The sequence below is a fragment of the Bubalus kerabau genome, chromosome 20 (genome assembly GCF_029407905.1).
Source record: "Bubalus kerabau isolate K-KA32 ecotype Philippines breed swamp buffalo chromosome 20, PCC_UOA_SB_1v2, whole genome shotgun sequence".
NCBI lineage: Eukaryota > Metazoa > Chordata > Mammalia > Artiodactyla > Bovidae > Bubalus > Bubalus kerabau.
The window spans coordinates 59,808,376-59,820,943 of NC_073643.1; the positions used below are offsets into that span (position 1 = coordinate 59,808,376).

Consider the following 12,568-nt stretch of genomic DNA (forward strand, 5'->3'; position numbering starts at 1 on the left):
CCTCTGAACTCTGCCGTCATCCCGGAAGGGGGGTGAACACTGCTCCTTGGGGGTGCTGGCACTGTCTGAAATTTGGCCCAGAAGTCAAGTTTTAATAATTTCTGAATTCTTAATAATGCGATCTTGCTTGCAAAGTGCCTTATGTGTAAGATGGGTACTCCTGCTGAGGACACTGAGACTCAGCGGTGACATGATTTATCCAAATCACATAAAACTAAGATGCAGAAGTGGAATGTGAACCCGAGTTTGTCTGTTCCCACATCCTGTGCTCACTTTACAGTGAGAAGAATCAGACTGTGGGCTCCTTTCGGGTGCTGTAGAATTTAGTGAACGCTTTCTCACCCCTGCTGGAGGGCAGCCAGCCCTCACTGAGCTGGGGACCTCTCGTGTACGCTGGCGCTCCAGCGGGACTTAGGCCTGTTAGATGGCAGAATCTTTATCGTATCATTAGCTAAAGATAAAAAGCAGAAATTTCCTGTTCTGTTTAAGGCAAAGAAACCTTGCAAGGAAAGATCCACAGAGGCGCCTGGGGGCTCCTCAGAAGCTGCCAGCCACGCTCCTGGAAAGCCCAGTGGAAGAAGCCAAGGAGAGGACGCGTCTTCTGGGGGCGCTGGTGGGGCCCGTGCCAGAGGGAAGGGGGGCAAGGCGGCCGCAGGCAGGAGGCCGCGGGGGGAGTCCCCGTCCAGCGGGGAGGACGCGGGCCAGGCTCGGGGGCAGAGGCGGGGGGCCCAGAGGCGAGCGCAGGCCCGGAGGCGGCGGGCGGCCGCCAAGGTGTCCTACAAGGAGGAGAGCGGGAGTGACGCAGCCAGCACTGCCTCTGACTTTGAGCCTTCCAGCGAGGACAGCTGCCGCCCGTCCGACGACGAGGATTCCGAGCCCGGCCTGCCGAGGCCGCGGAGGGCCCCCGCCCCTCAGAGGACGAAGGCAGGGTCCAAGAGCAGGTCCAAGTCCCAGCACGGAAGCCGCGGTCCGCCCCCTGGCTTCGCAGAAGCATCAGCGAGCGCTGCGGGCAGTAAGCCGAAGGGAGGCAAGAAGCCGTTGGGGGACGGCGGGAAGGCAGGCGGACAGGGAGCGGCCGGCGTGGACCAGTGGCTGGAGGTGTTCTCAGAGCGCGAGGAGAAGTGGGTGTGTGTGGACTGCGTGCACGGCGTGGTGGGCCAGCCCCTGACCTGCTACCAGTATGCCACCAAGCCCGTGACCTACGTCGTGGGCATCGACGGCGCCGGCTGCGTGCGCGACGTCACGCAGAGGTACGACCCCGCCTGGCTGACGGCGACCCGCAAGAGCCGCGTGGACGCTGCCTGGTGGGCGGAGACCCTGCGCCCCTACCGGAGCCCGCTGGTGGACAGGGAGCAGCGGGAGGATCAGGAGGTAAGGACCAGGCGCAGCGCTGGGCCCGCGCTGGGGGGTTCGGAGTGTTGCCTCAGTTAATGGTCAGAGCGGCTGGGGCGCCCTGCTTAAATCAAGCTAGGGTAATTGCAACCTTGATTTCACCAGCTGCACATTGAGGCTTTGAGAGAGGAGCGGACTTGGTACTGGAACCCAGGTTGCTCTGGCTCCAAAACCTGTGTTCTTGCAGTCATTGCCCGGTTAGAAATGTAGAGCTTGATGTAAGTCAGGTAAGTCGTCCCGAGTGAAAGAGGAAGACACTCAGTATAGCCCCCGCTCAGCGTGCACCCGCGCACAGCATCCGTGCCGCGACCCCGGACTCAGCTCCCGGGAGGAGTGCGGAGGGCTGAGGAGGTGCCTTGTCGGTTGCGGGTCGCGCCCGGAGCTCGCTCAGGGCGTGGCTCCGAGGTGATGGGGTCGCGACGTTCCTGCAGAGCCTGCTGTGACTCACCTAGTTCATGGGCTTGCTCGGAAGCTGGCCGCGTGGGGTCGCTCCTGCCTCCCCACGTGCTGGTCCTCCCTGTCTGTCGGGGATTTGAAGAGACGCTGCGGGCAAGCGCAGGAGAGCCGGGGAGAGGGATGAGGGTGAGAGCAGTGGGGTTGCTTGTGAGAAGCCGGGCCCTGGAAGCCACGGAGGGGACAGGCGTGGATCGAAGCGGACGGAGAAGCTGTGGGTGCTGTCCTGGTCTCTATGGGAGCCAGGCCCTGGAACCCGCATCACAGAATCGTGGTGTCACTTACGGTGCGGCCTCCTCCTGAGGAAGGCTCTGCTCGGACCAGCCGCGCTGTCGGAGGGCAGGGGTGATTTTTCCAGCGCCGGGAGCTACAAAGCCACCAGACTGTAGCGCTTTTGACACATCTGCGTCTGCAGAGCAGAGCGCCAGGGCACAGCACGGCAGCAGCCTGGGGCCCCGAAAGCCCCCTGCCACCATCTGCTACCTGAGCAAATTGTTTGAGGGTTGCCCCCGCCAAACCCGGGCCTTGCCCAGTGGCTCAGTGGTAAAGAATTGGCCTGCAATGTGGAAGGCGTGGGTTTGATCCCTGGGTCGGGAAGATCCCCTGGAGAAGGAAATGGCAACCCACTCCCGTCTTCTTGCCTGGAGAATCCCATGGACCGAGGACCCTGTCGAGCTACATACAGTCTGTGGGGTCGCAGAGTCAGACAGGACTGAGCACACATGTAGCACACCCGGCAGTCTCTCTCTGGCCTTTGCAGTTTCAGGCGAAGCACCTGGACCAGCCTCTGCCCACCGTCATCGGCACATATAAGAACCACCCTCTCTACGCTCTCAAGAGGCACCTCCTCAAGTACGAGGCCATTTACCCCGAGACGGCCGCTGTTCTCGGGTACTGCCGTGGGGAGGCCGTCTACTCCAGGTGCGGAGCCGCCCGGTGGGGCTCGCGGCCTTCCGAGGGCCTGGAGATGAGTTTGACTGCGCATGCGTGCCGTGTGCAGCGGCGGGGGTGGGGCGTGGGGGAGTGTATAACAGAGCTTAAAGCCTGAAAGTTAAAACCACAGGGATTAAAAGATCGGGGGCAGGCCGATCTTATAGGAGGAAAAATAAGTAGGGCAGGTAAGGTTTATATGGGCAATTAAAAAAAAAAAACAAGTCAAACGAACACATAAAAGGAAGGAATAAAGGATTTATAGTGAAACTTAAAATCACTGGATATTTTAAAAGGTATAGAGTTTCAGCCTGGGAAGATGAGAAGTTCAGGAGACGATGGTGGTGATGGTTACGTAATAGTGCCACTGAGCTACAGACCTGAAAATGATTCAGGTGGTAAATTGTATGTTACGTGTATCTTTTCTGCAGTAAAGAGAAATTGCCAAAGAGGAAGGAGAAATAAACATGGAAAATGAGCATAAAATATATGTAGTTATAACTGAACAAAGTTTTATTAACATGAGTAAAACATAACAACCAGAAGAAGACATTTAAGAAATGGTAATAGGAAATAAGTGACTTTTTTTAAGAACATTGACCTACAAGACCAAAAAATAGAGGATGTTCTTGGTAAATGGGAAAAGAAAGGCAAAAAAGGAAACTTCGGGAAATGCACGAGTAGGTGGTTCAAGTCCCCTGCCTGGGAGCTACTTCCTGCGGGTGAACCCTGAGGGGCTAGGGTCTGTGTGGGAGCTCCCTGTCCCCTGCCTGGTCAGGGGCCCCCGCCGCCACCTAGACACTTGTTCCTCTCCTTCTCTATCTGGTGTTGAGCAGCTGACTAAACCCTAAGGCAGGAGGGATGCACCTCACCTGCACGGCTGGGGCTTTCTGCCCCCCGACCCAGCTGCTGAGACCTCCCCATGGAAGGAGGTGCCATGTGCGGCCACTGGGGTTGGGGTCTGAGTGGACGCGTCCCCCACAAGACGGCGGGCCGTGGGCCTCCCCAGGGCCCTGGGCGAGGCAGCGGGGCGCTCGCTGCTTCGGTGGGTGTGAGCGGTCCTCTGTCTCCCGCCTGCTCCTCAGGGACTGTGTGCACACGCTGCACTCCAGGGACACATGGCTGAAACAGGCGCGCGTGGTGCGGCTGGGAGAAGTGCCCTACAAGGTGAGAGCCGCGGGACGGGAGGTGGCCGCGCCCCGGGGCAGGGCAAGAGCGTGGGCACGCGGGAGACCCAGGCCAGAAAGCAGCCCTCCGACCCCCGGCATGTGCCCGAGGCCCTGGGATCAGATCTGTGTCCCCTGCGTGTTCAGAGAGGCCACAGCCCTGCTTAGTGTGGACATGCCCACACCAGCTCTCTGCGGTCTCTGCTGAGTCTTGGAGTTGGCATCACGCATGAATTTTACAGACAGGAAAGCAGGAGCTGAGAAAGGGCAGCTTGTCCGAGGCCTGAGCTAGTGAGACAACGGCCCCAGGGCCCTGCCCCGGCCTCGGTGCTGCACCGGGTCGGTCGACTGCTCAGAGACGTGTGAATTCAGCACAGACCGCAAGGCTGGGACGGGACACGGGGCCCAGTTCAGCCAGCAGAGGACAGTGTGGGCAGTCGTGAGCCACGGGTGCTTCTGAGAGATCCCTGGGAGGAGCCCTTTGGGTTGTTGAGACCTGGGGAGCTGGGCCGGGTAGGGGGCCTCTGGTTCGTGGGAAGGGATTGAGGCACAGGGAGCTGGTCACGGCCCAAAGCAGGCCTGTCGCTCACCAGCCGTGGAAACATCTCGAGTCCACTGTCCCCTTCAGTGATGGACACAGGACACAGTTTAAGGCCGTGACGGGGGGTGAACTACTCACACCTCCTAGATTGCTCACCTGTTAATACGGAGGTGATGCTAATGACGCACCCACCTCCGGGCCTGCGGGAAAGGCTGCACTGTGAGCTCAGTACCCACTGCGCTGGGAGCGCGTAGTGTGAGCGGTGGCTACTCCCTCTGGTGTAGATGGTGAAAGGCTACTCCAACCGGGCCCGGAGAGCCCGCCAGGCCGAGCCGCAGCTGCACGACTACAACGACCTGGGCCTGTTTGGCAGATGGCAGACCGAGGAGTACCAGCCGCCGGTGGCCGTGGACGGGAAGGTAAGGAGGGCCGTGTCCGCGGGGGCCGGGACCAGGCCGCCTCCCTCTGCGGCTGGCTGGACCTGAGAGCCTCCCTCCGCAGGTGCCCCGGAACGAGTTTGGGAACGTGTACCTGTTCCTGCCCAGCATGATGCCTGTGGGCTGCGTCCAGCTGAACCTGCCCAACCTGCACCGCGTGGCCCGGAAGCTGAACATCGACTGCGCGCAGGCCGTCACCGGCTTCGATTTCCACAAAGGCTACTGCCATCCCATGTGCGTGAGGGGCGTTCCCATGTGCGTGAGGGGCGTTCCGCCGAGGTGGGAAGGCGGGGCGGCAGGCTGGCGTGGGGGCGAGGCCCCGGCTCTTTCAGGGTTTTCCTCTGGATTTGCAGGATCAGCCTTGATCCTTGACCTTTTCACACTTTCCCTCTGGGACTTCCGTCCAGAGGCTGCAAAGCCGGTGAAACCAGCACCCTGAGGTGCCAGGTTAAACACTGTTCTGGGGGCACTCAGGGTGACCGAGCAGCATGCTTCCTGGCTGGTGGCCTCTGCCCGCTCCCGTGGTGGAGGAGGAGAGGGGAGGGGCCACCGCCCCGCCTTCCGCCTGGGTGGTGTCTGCCAGCAGCCCTGGCCAGGACGGTGGGCCACTGGCCAGGAAGTCCTTCAGGGCCCGAGTGCGTTGGGGTGGCCGGCTGTCCCCACGGCGGGGAGCAGAGAGGCCAGAGCAGGCGCGGGCTCAAGGGCCACGTGTGCTGACCCCGCAGAACCGACGGCTACGTGGTCTGCGAGGAGTACAGAGATGTGCTCCTGACCGCCTGGGAGAACGAGCAGGCGCTCATAGAGAAGAAGGAGAAGGAGGTGAGTGGGCGGGCTGGGGGCACACAGGGCGGGGCTGCTCCCCCCAGGCCACCTGCACCATGGCTGTGAGGAGCGGGGAGCCGGGCCTAGCGTGCTTTCTGCTTCCGACCGCCTCCCTGGGGGCGCTGGGTGGCTGGCACTGAGCAGCGACCTGCCTCCTAAAGGGATCTGCCGTGGTCCAGGGCCTCCCCCCCCCCCATTCTCCCCAAAACACCTCAGAGCTGGTACCAGTTAAGGAGAGGGGTTTGGCTTTGGTGCCTCTCCTGTGTATTGCTTCATGAGTCATAAACCAAGTGACTCTGCCAACCCGCTGTGTCCCCTGTATCTGTTCCTGAATGGCCGTGCTCAGCATCTCCCGTTCTCTGTCCGCCTCTGCAGAAGAGGGAGAAGCGGGCTCTGGGGAACTGGAAGCTGCTGGTCAAAGGGCTGCTGATCCGGGAGCGGCTGAAGCTTCGCTATGGGGCCCAGGTGAGTGTGGTCCCCGGAGAATGGCGCGCCCGGGGGAGGGCTGGGGGACCATGGGCCGCTCTGTCTCGGTGCCGCAGACCTGTGTCTCCCGGGCCGTGTCCTGTCCATGTTGAGAAAGGTGTCCTGGAGTCAGGCTGTGGGCCCTGCCCCGTCTACAGAGGGTGCCCGCCGTGGGCTGGACCGGGTGCTGAGCCCACTTGGGCGGACAGATGTCTGCTCCTCCTGGCCTTGTACTCCCCCTGGGGCTGCGACCGCCTCCCCAGGCCCGCCCACCCCCAGTGCTCATTCAGGCCCTTCTGCAGCACTGTGGCCCCTAAGGGCTCCCGTCGGGGGCACAGATGCCCCCAGGCACAGTCATATGGAGTGGTCCGTCAGTGCCAGGTCACAGACGTGGAGACGTGCTCTAGCAGCATCTGACCCCCCCCCACCCCCACCCCCCGCCACCTGCATCTGCTCCTTCCTCAGATCCCTGATGCACCTTCTCCCGGCTCCGTGTTCCCACGGGCTCCTTCCTCCTGTCCGAGCTTTCTGCCCCTGCCTCCCCAGACTCGAGGCCTCCAGGGCTGCTCCCTCGGAGCATCCAACACTGGGTGTTAGTGCCAAGTATTTGGGCACTTTTTTGGTTCAAAACCCAGGAAATCAGTACAGAGCGCCACTGGCAGTCACCTGCTGGGTTGGTCGCAGCTCCCTGTGGGCAGTCCCTCGGCCTTGGCCCCTGCATCCCACGGCCATGCTCCTGGACTCGTGGGCTTCCTGACGCCACCGCTTCTCCTTTCTCCCCCTGCCCTGGCCCGGCCCCCCAGAGTGAGGCGGCCACTCCCCACACGGATGCGGGAGGCGGGCTCTCATCAGACGAGGAGGAGGGGACCAGCTCTCAAGCAGAAGCGGCCAGGATCCTGGCGGCCTCCTGGCCCCAAAACCGAGAGGCTGAGAAGCCAAAGTGCCCCAGGAAGACCAGGAGGGAGAAGAAGGAAGCGGCTGCCCACCTGTTCCCGTTTGAGAAGCTGTGACGCGACCAGTCACCTCCTTGGCGGCTCGGCTCTGCCCCAGACTCTGCTCCCGGGCAGAGTCCTCCTGCGTCCACACTCGAGCTGCTGCAGACGGCTCAGGCCCGGCCTCGGGGGGCCCCTTGCTCCTCAGGCAGCTCCCTGACGCTGCGTGCAGGTGGAGCGGGTCACCGCAGGCCCCCTCAGGCCTTTGCCAGGAACACTTCAGGGCAGCAGAGGACTAGAACAAAGAGCCACAGTAGGAAAAACAACGCGACTTGCACGTTACTAAGAGGCTTCCCAGGTGGCACTGGTGGCAGAGAACCCGCCTGCCAGTGCAGAGACGAGAGACACGTGTTTGATCCTGGGGTCAAGAAAAGCCCCGGAGGAGGGCATGACTTAAAAGTTTGGAAGACTCGATCAGTGTTTAACTAGATTTTATTCATTATTGGATCCATGTATAAAGCCCTACACTGTAGATGTTTAGGAAAAATAACTTTTATAACATTTTGAGAAAAAAATAAAGCATTTATCTAAAAAGGCTTGGCTCTACATCTTCTTTCAGATTTTACATCAGCTAAGGACACCTGGGCGACAGCGATGTGCACACAGGTCGGTTGTGTTCAGTCGCTCAGTCGTCTGCCTCTGTGACCCCACGGACTGCAGCACGCCACGCTCCCCTGTCCTTCACTGTCTCCCGGAGCTTGTTCAAACTCTTGTCCATTGAGTCAGTGATGCCATCTAACCATCTCATCCTCCGTTGCCCCCTTCTTTGACTTCACTCTTTCCCCGTATCAGGGTCTTATCCAGTGAGTTGGCTCTTCGCATCAGGTGGCCAGAGTCTTGGGGCTTCGGCATCAGTCCTTCTAATGAAGAGTCAGGGTTGGTCTCCTTTAGGGCTGACTGGCGTGGCTCACACTCCACACGTCTGGTCCATGAAGCAGGTACACAGGTCAGGACTACCTTAGAGATGGGAGTTTGTTTTCCCGCAGGCTGAGAACTTAGCGTTACAGAGGAATGTTTTTCTGTTTAGTTGAGGAGGTATTACTTAATCTTGACAGTAGCCATTAAAAATCAGAGTCTGTTTTATCCAAGGGAAACAAACAAAACCCTCTGGAGTGTGACTCATGTGGCAGGAACTGGCAGGAAGGCTCTTGCTGACAAACACGGGGAGTTGCCATGGAAACCACTGGCTGTGGCCCTTTCTGAGTCAGAGCTTGGTCTCACCCTCCTGCAGGTGAGCGCCCTGTTTTCTGGGAGTGGAGTCGAACACTGCCCGCTTTCTGCAGGAATAACCTGTTCTTCAGGCAGACGGCAGGCAGCTCCTGGGGACATATCGTGGAAAAGTTAGCACTCACCTGCCTCGAATCCTATAATAAGGGGAAAAGCAGTTCAAACTGCAGGATGGATGCTTTGCGACTGTCTGCTGCTTCAGAACGGGCTCGTGGGCTTCCTCTCGCTCCGTGCCCACCAGCACCCGTGGGGTAGAGACACCCCCCACGTCACAGGGGAGGAGGCTGAGGCTCAGGTCACCATCATGGCAGGCGCCACACAGCTCATCTGCCAAGGCAGGGGACGCCTTCTGCACTGGGTCCCACTCACTCCCTCCCACCTCCTAGAACCATCTACAGATGGGTGCCACGGGAGCCACACTCAGTCCACACAGAACAAAGGTTTTCAAGTGCTACGAATATCGAGGTGCCATTAAAAAAAAATTTAAACCAAGTTTAACTACTAAAAGCAATACATAAGTTGCAAAAATTCATAGGTTCTAAATAAACTCTATGGCTGAATTCTTATGAGATAGAAATTTCAGAAAGAATGCAAAAAGGGGAATATGGCAAGTTCTACATCAAAAGATATTCCGAAGTTTATTTTGAATTTTTATCAAAAATACAAAGGTAATACAAGTTTCATTATGATTTTCCAAATGCTCAAAATATTTATTAACATTCTTTTGTTCTTTAAGAACACTTGCAATTGGCAGTAATTTAAAATCTGTACTAGAAAGAAGTCACACAGATGTTAAGAATTTTGTATTTGGCCATCATTTTGTTGCTGTGCTTTCCAAACGCACCTTTAGGAGTTGATAGAAGAAACCACTGATTTAACAAGCAATAGTGAACACTATTTCAGTCCTTAAACCCAGATAACTCATCCCTGGGGCTGGCTGTTTTGTACATGAAAAATCTCAATTTACACCACAAGTCCCCCAGGACACAGAGAGATTACTCATTAAAGTAGCCACCCCAGCAAGGCATAGCAAGTTCCAAATAGTCAAAGGACGTACCATCTCTTAAGACATCGACGTTACCACACACTCTATCTTTCGAAGGGTGTAAAAGCCGTTAGGAAACTTAAAACTGTGAACTAAGTGTGGCTGGATTTGAGTTAGGAATAAAGCTGTAGACACTGAACACATAAGGCCCCCAGGAGCAGCCACTTGGGGCCGGGTTCTAACGGCAAAGCGTGTGGTGAGCAGAGCCGGGCGAGAGCTTCCCAACACGCAGCCTCTGATGCCCAACTGTGGTCGAGCTGTGTGTGCACACACGCAAGGGGGTCACCGTGAAGGAACACACTTGGGACAGATGAATAATGCAAAATCATTTTCAAGAAAACTGCGTTTTGATGCCAGAGAAGAAAGGAAATGCCTTTCTCTCAGATGCAGAGACCCATCTCCTCTCAGAGGGAAAACAAGCCTTCTGGTAACACTGGTTTCAAAGCACCTGAAGCTTTGAAAACCTTCCCAGGGACCCAGAATATGGACGGGTAACTTCCTCAACCAGGTAAGTCACAGCCCCACCGAACTTCCCATGCTCTGAACTGACTTCAACAGACAGATCACAGAGAGCTTTTGTGTAACAGTCTGAGATATGAATCATTCAGGAGGGGTTTTGTTTTTTAAGTCTTATTTGAAACAACCCCCACTTAACAACGCCCCAAACAATCCCCTTGTCAGGGAGTTTGATGCAGAGACACAAAGCGATAAGAAACTAAGTAACCAGACCTTCGAAGATCCTGTGCACCAAAAGGGTTCTGCCAAACTGCAACATGTGTGCGAAGCCGGACAGACATCCATGGTCCGCATCCAGACACCCGTGGCCTCTGAGCACTGAGCTGAGTTGCACACAGAGTGGGTTTGTGGCGCCCAGACCACCTTGTCCTGGACCCTGGTGTGGCGGCGGCTGTGGCAGGGCCTGGCACCTTGTCCTGGACCCTGGTGTGGCGGCGGCTGTGGTGGGGCCTGGCACCGTCCTCCAGTCTGAGGGTCACCACCTTTACAGACATCAGCTAAGAGACACGGGTGGCCACGCAGTGCCCAGAGAGGGAAAGGAGACAAGCAGGAGGGTGGAGGTCACGCTGCCAGACAGGAGCTGCCTCCTGCCAGCAAAGCTGCCCGCTGCGAGAAGGGGCGTGAAGGGCTAACTGACAGACACCAACCCGCTGCCCGTGTGCACGGCCGGGGCAGGGCGTGTGTGTGGAATCCAAGACCCAGGCAGCTCGGGAGGGCGGCCCGGGTCTGAGGCGCGGGGGTGTCTGCGGGCGCTGCGCCCGCTCACTCCAGCTTCTTGGCCGGCACCCGAGTCCGAGCAATGATGATGGGCACCAGGGCCAGGCCAGCAATCCCGAGCGCCCACAGGGGCCGATAGAAGAGCCAGCCGGCGGCCACGGTCAGCAAGGTCAGTGAGGTGGCCACGCAGAAGGCAAAGGCCTTCAGGCCGATGTTGACCAGGTCTCGGAAGACGGGGAACCAGTCCACTGTGGGGAGAGAGCGGCAGTCAGGGCTCCCAGGCCCCCGGCTCGGCTCCTCCGCTCCCCCCGCCGGCAGCCCACCTGTCTCTGCACCAGGTGCGGAGGGAGAGGCGGCGGTGGGACACACGAGGAAGAGCCCCGCGCACGGCCATGGCTCGGCTCAGCCCAGCCCCAGCGTGCCCTGGGGCAGATGAGCGATGCCGGCGAGCACCTCTCTGCTACCCAACAAAGCAGCAGGGCTGAACCCCCCGCGGGCCTGTTTGGCACCCAGCCCTTCCTGGAGGAGCCTGTCGCTCACCCAAGCTGTGACCGTTCACCTGTGTGCCAGCTCCAGGGAGGACCTGTGAGGGCTCGAAGGGCCGGAGGAGCCGCCCACCCAGAGACCCCCACAGGCTGCCACCCAACGTGGGCTCCATCAGCCCTTCTGCAGTCGCCCTGTCCTTGCCTGCGGACCGCTGAGGCAGGCCTCCCGTGGCTGGCACGCACCGGGGGCCTGCACTCAGTTCCCAGGAAGCCGGGGGTCTGGTGCCCGCAAGATGCAGGGGCCCGCAGGCTGCCTGGGGCCCATCTGGGTCCAGCCCCATGTGGGCCCGACAGCCCCCGCAACAAGCAGGGCTCATGTGTGGGCGCTGGCTGGGGACCACGCATCTCATCCAACCCTGCCCTCCTGTAGACCGGTGCCGTTCCTAACCTCGGTTCACCCACAAGATTGCCGAGGCCTGGTAGTTAAGTTTACAGCCAGAAGGTGCCAAAACCACAATTTAAATCCAGGCTGTCTGAGTGCAGAGCCTCCGCTCTTCACCACCACGCTAAGCCCAGAGGACTGGGACCCTGCCTGTCCTGCTGGCGGCACGGCCTCCAGGGCCCGCAGCCCATGGTCACGCAGCAGGCTCTCAGAAGGTGCTTGTCACAGGAACGGAGGGTGGGGCGGGGTGGACGGGCACCCCGCCAGCAGCTTCCCGCGTCCCTCCTCTGCACCGAGTCCCTCTGTGCGCTCACTCTGTCCTGACCCTAGAGGCTCAGCCTCTGGCGTGGAGTGAACCAGTCAGAGGGCAGCCCCCAAGACAGACCTGACAAGGGGGGACTGGGCCCTGAGAGGAAAGGGCCTAACCGAGGTCGTGGCCACGATGGGCCTAGTGACCACGCGGGTTGCGTTCCTGGGTGTGGTTCCACCATCTGGGGGAAGGGGCCTCCCCCACCCCCACTGCTCCTCAGTCTTCCCGCCTGTGAAATGGGCTGATCGTCTGGGGGCTGCAACCAGACTCTCCCAGCTGGAAAGGCTAAGCAGAGGAGGGGTTTCTGGGAACCATAACCACCTGACTGGACAGGACTCAGCCCCCCGAGAAGCCCCATCCTCCTGCACAGCAGCCAGGCCCAGCGCCAGTCACCCACCCTGGGGTTGGGTCCTGAGCCGAGCGCCTGGGCTCAAGCAGGCCAACCTGGGGCCATGAGCAGCCGGGCACAGGCTCCCCTGTGTTCCAGACCTGCTGCGGGTGTCTCAAGTCTAGTTCAGGGTTTGGGGGGTGGGGCGTGAAGGACGGCGGCTCTTGAGTGATTCCTATTTGCCAAGCTCTTCACTAAACTCAGCAAGTTAGGTGTGAGGAACCTGAGGCTGGGCAGGAA

At 59.2% G+C, this 12,568-nt stretch overlaps 2 protein-coding genes across 6 annotated transcripts in view; one reads left to right on the plus strand and one right to left on the minus strand.

Moving 5' to 3' along the window:
• Positions 1-7,732, plus strand: part of XPC (XPC complex subunit, DNA damage recognition and repair factor) — a 23,674-nt gene extending 15,942 nt beyond the window's left edge. For all 3 annotated transcript variants that reach the window (XM_055558410.1, XM_055558412.1, XM_055558411.1), the window contains 8 exons: positions 490-1,371; positions 2,606-2,766; positions 3,861-3,942; positions 4,767-4,901; positions 4,984-5,153; positions 5,645-5,738; positions 6,117-6,206; positions 7,010-7,732. In XM_055558410.1, coding sequence (XP_055414385.1) covers positions 490-1,371; positions 2,606-2,766; positions 3,861-3,942; positions 4,767-4,901; positions 4,984-5,153; positions 5,645-5,738; positions 6,117-6,206; positions 7,010-7,216 — 1,821 coding nt within the window. In that variant the 3' untranslated portion in view covers positions 7,217-7,732. The remainder of the gene's footprint in view (positions 1-489; positions 1,372-2,605; positions 2,767-3,860; positions 3,943-4,766; positions 4,902-4,983; positions 5,154-5,644; positions 5,739-6,116; positions 6,207-7,009) is intronic.
• Positions 7,613-12,568, minus strand: part of TMEM43 (transmembrane protein 43) — a 20,589-nt gene continuing 15,633 nt past the window's right edge. The window contains exons 12-13 of one of the 3 annotated variants that reach the window (XR_008706273.1): positions 10,397-10,951; positions 9,038-10,349 (exon numbers count right to left, since the gene is read on the minus strand). Coding sequence is in view for 2 of the 3 variants with exons in the window: in XM_055558413.1 (XP_055414388.1) it covers positions 10,749-10,951 (203 nt within the window). In the remaining variant the exon portion in view is untranslated. Of the gene's footprint in view, positions 8,518-9,037; positions 10,952-12,568 lie in introns of those variants that run through there. The other 2 variants (XM_055558415.1, XM_055558413.1) reach the window with 2 other exon arrangements.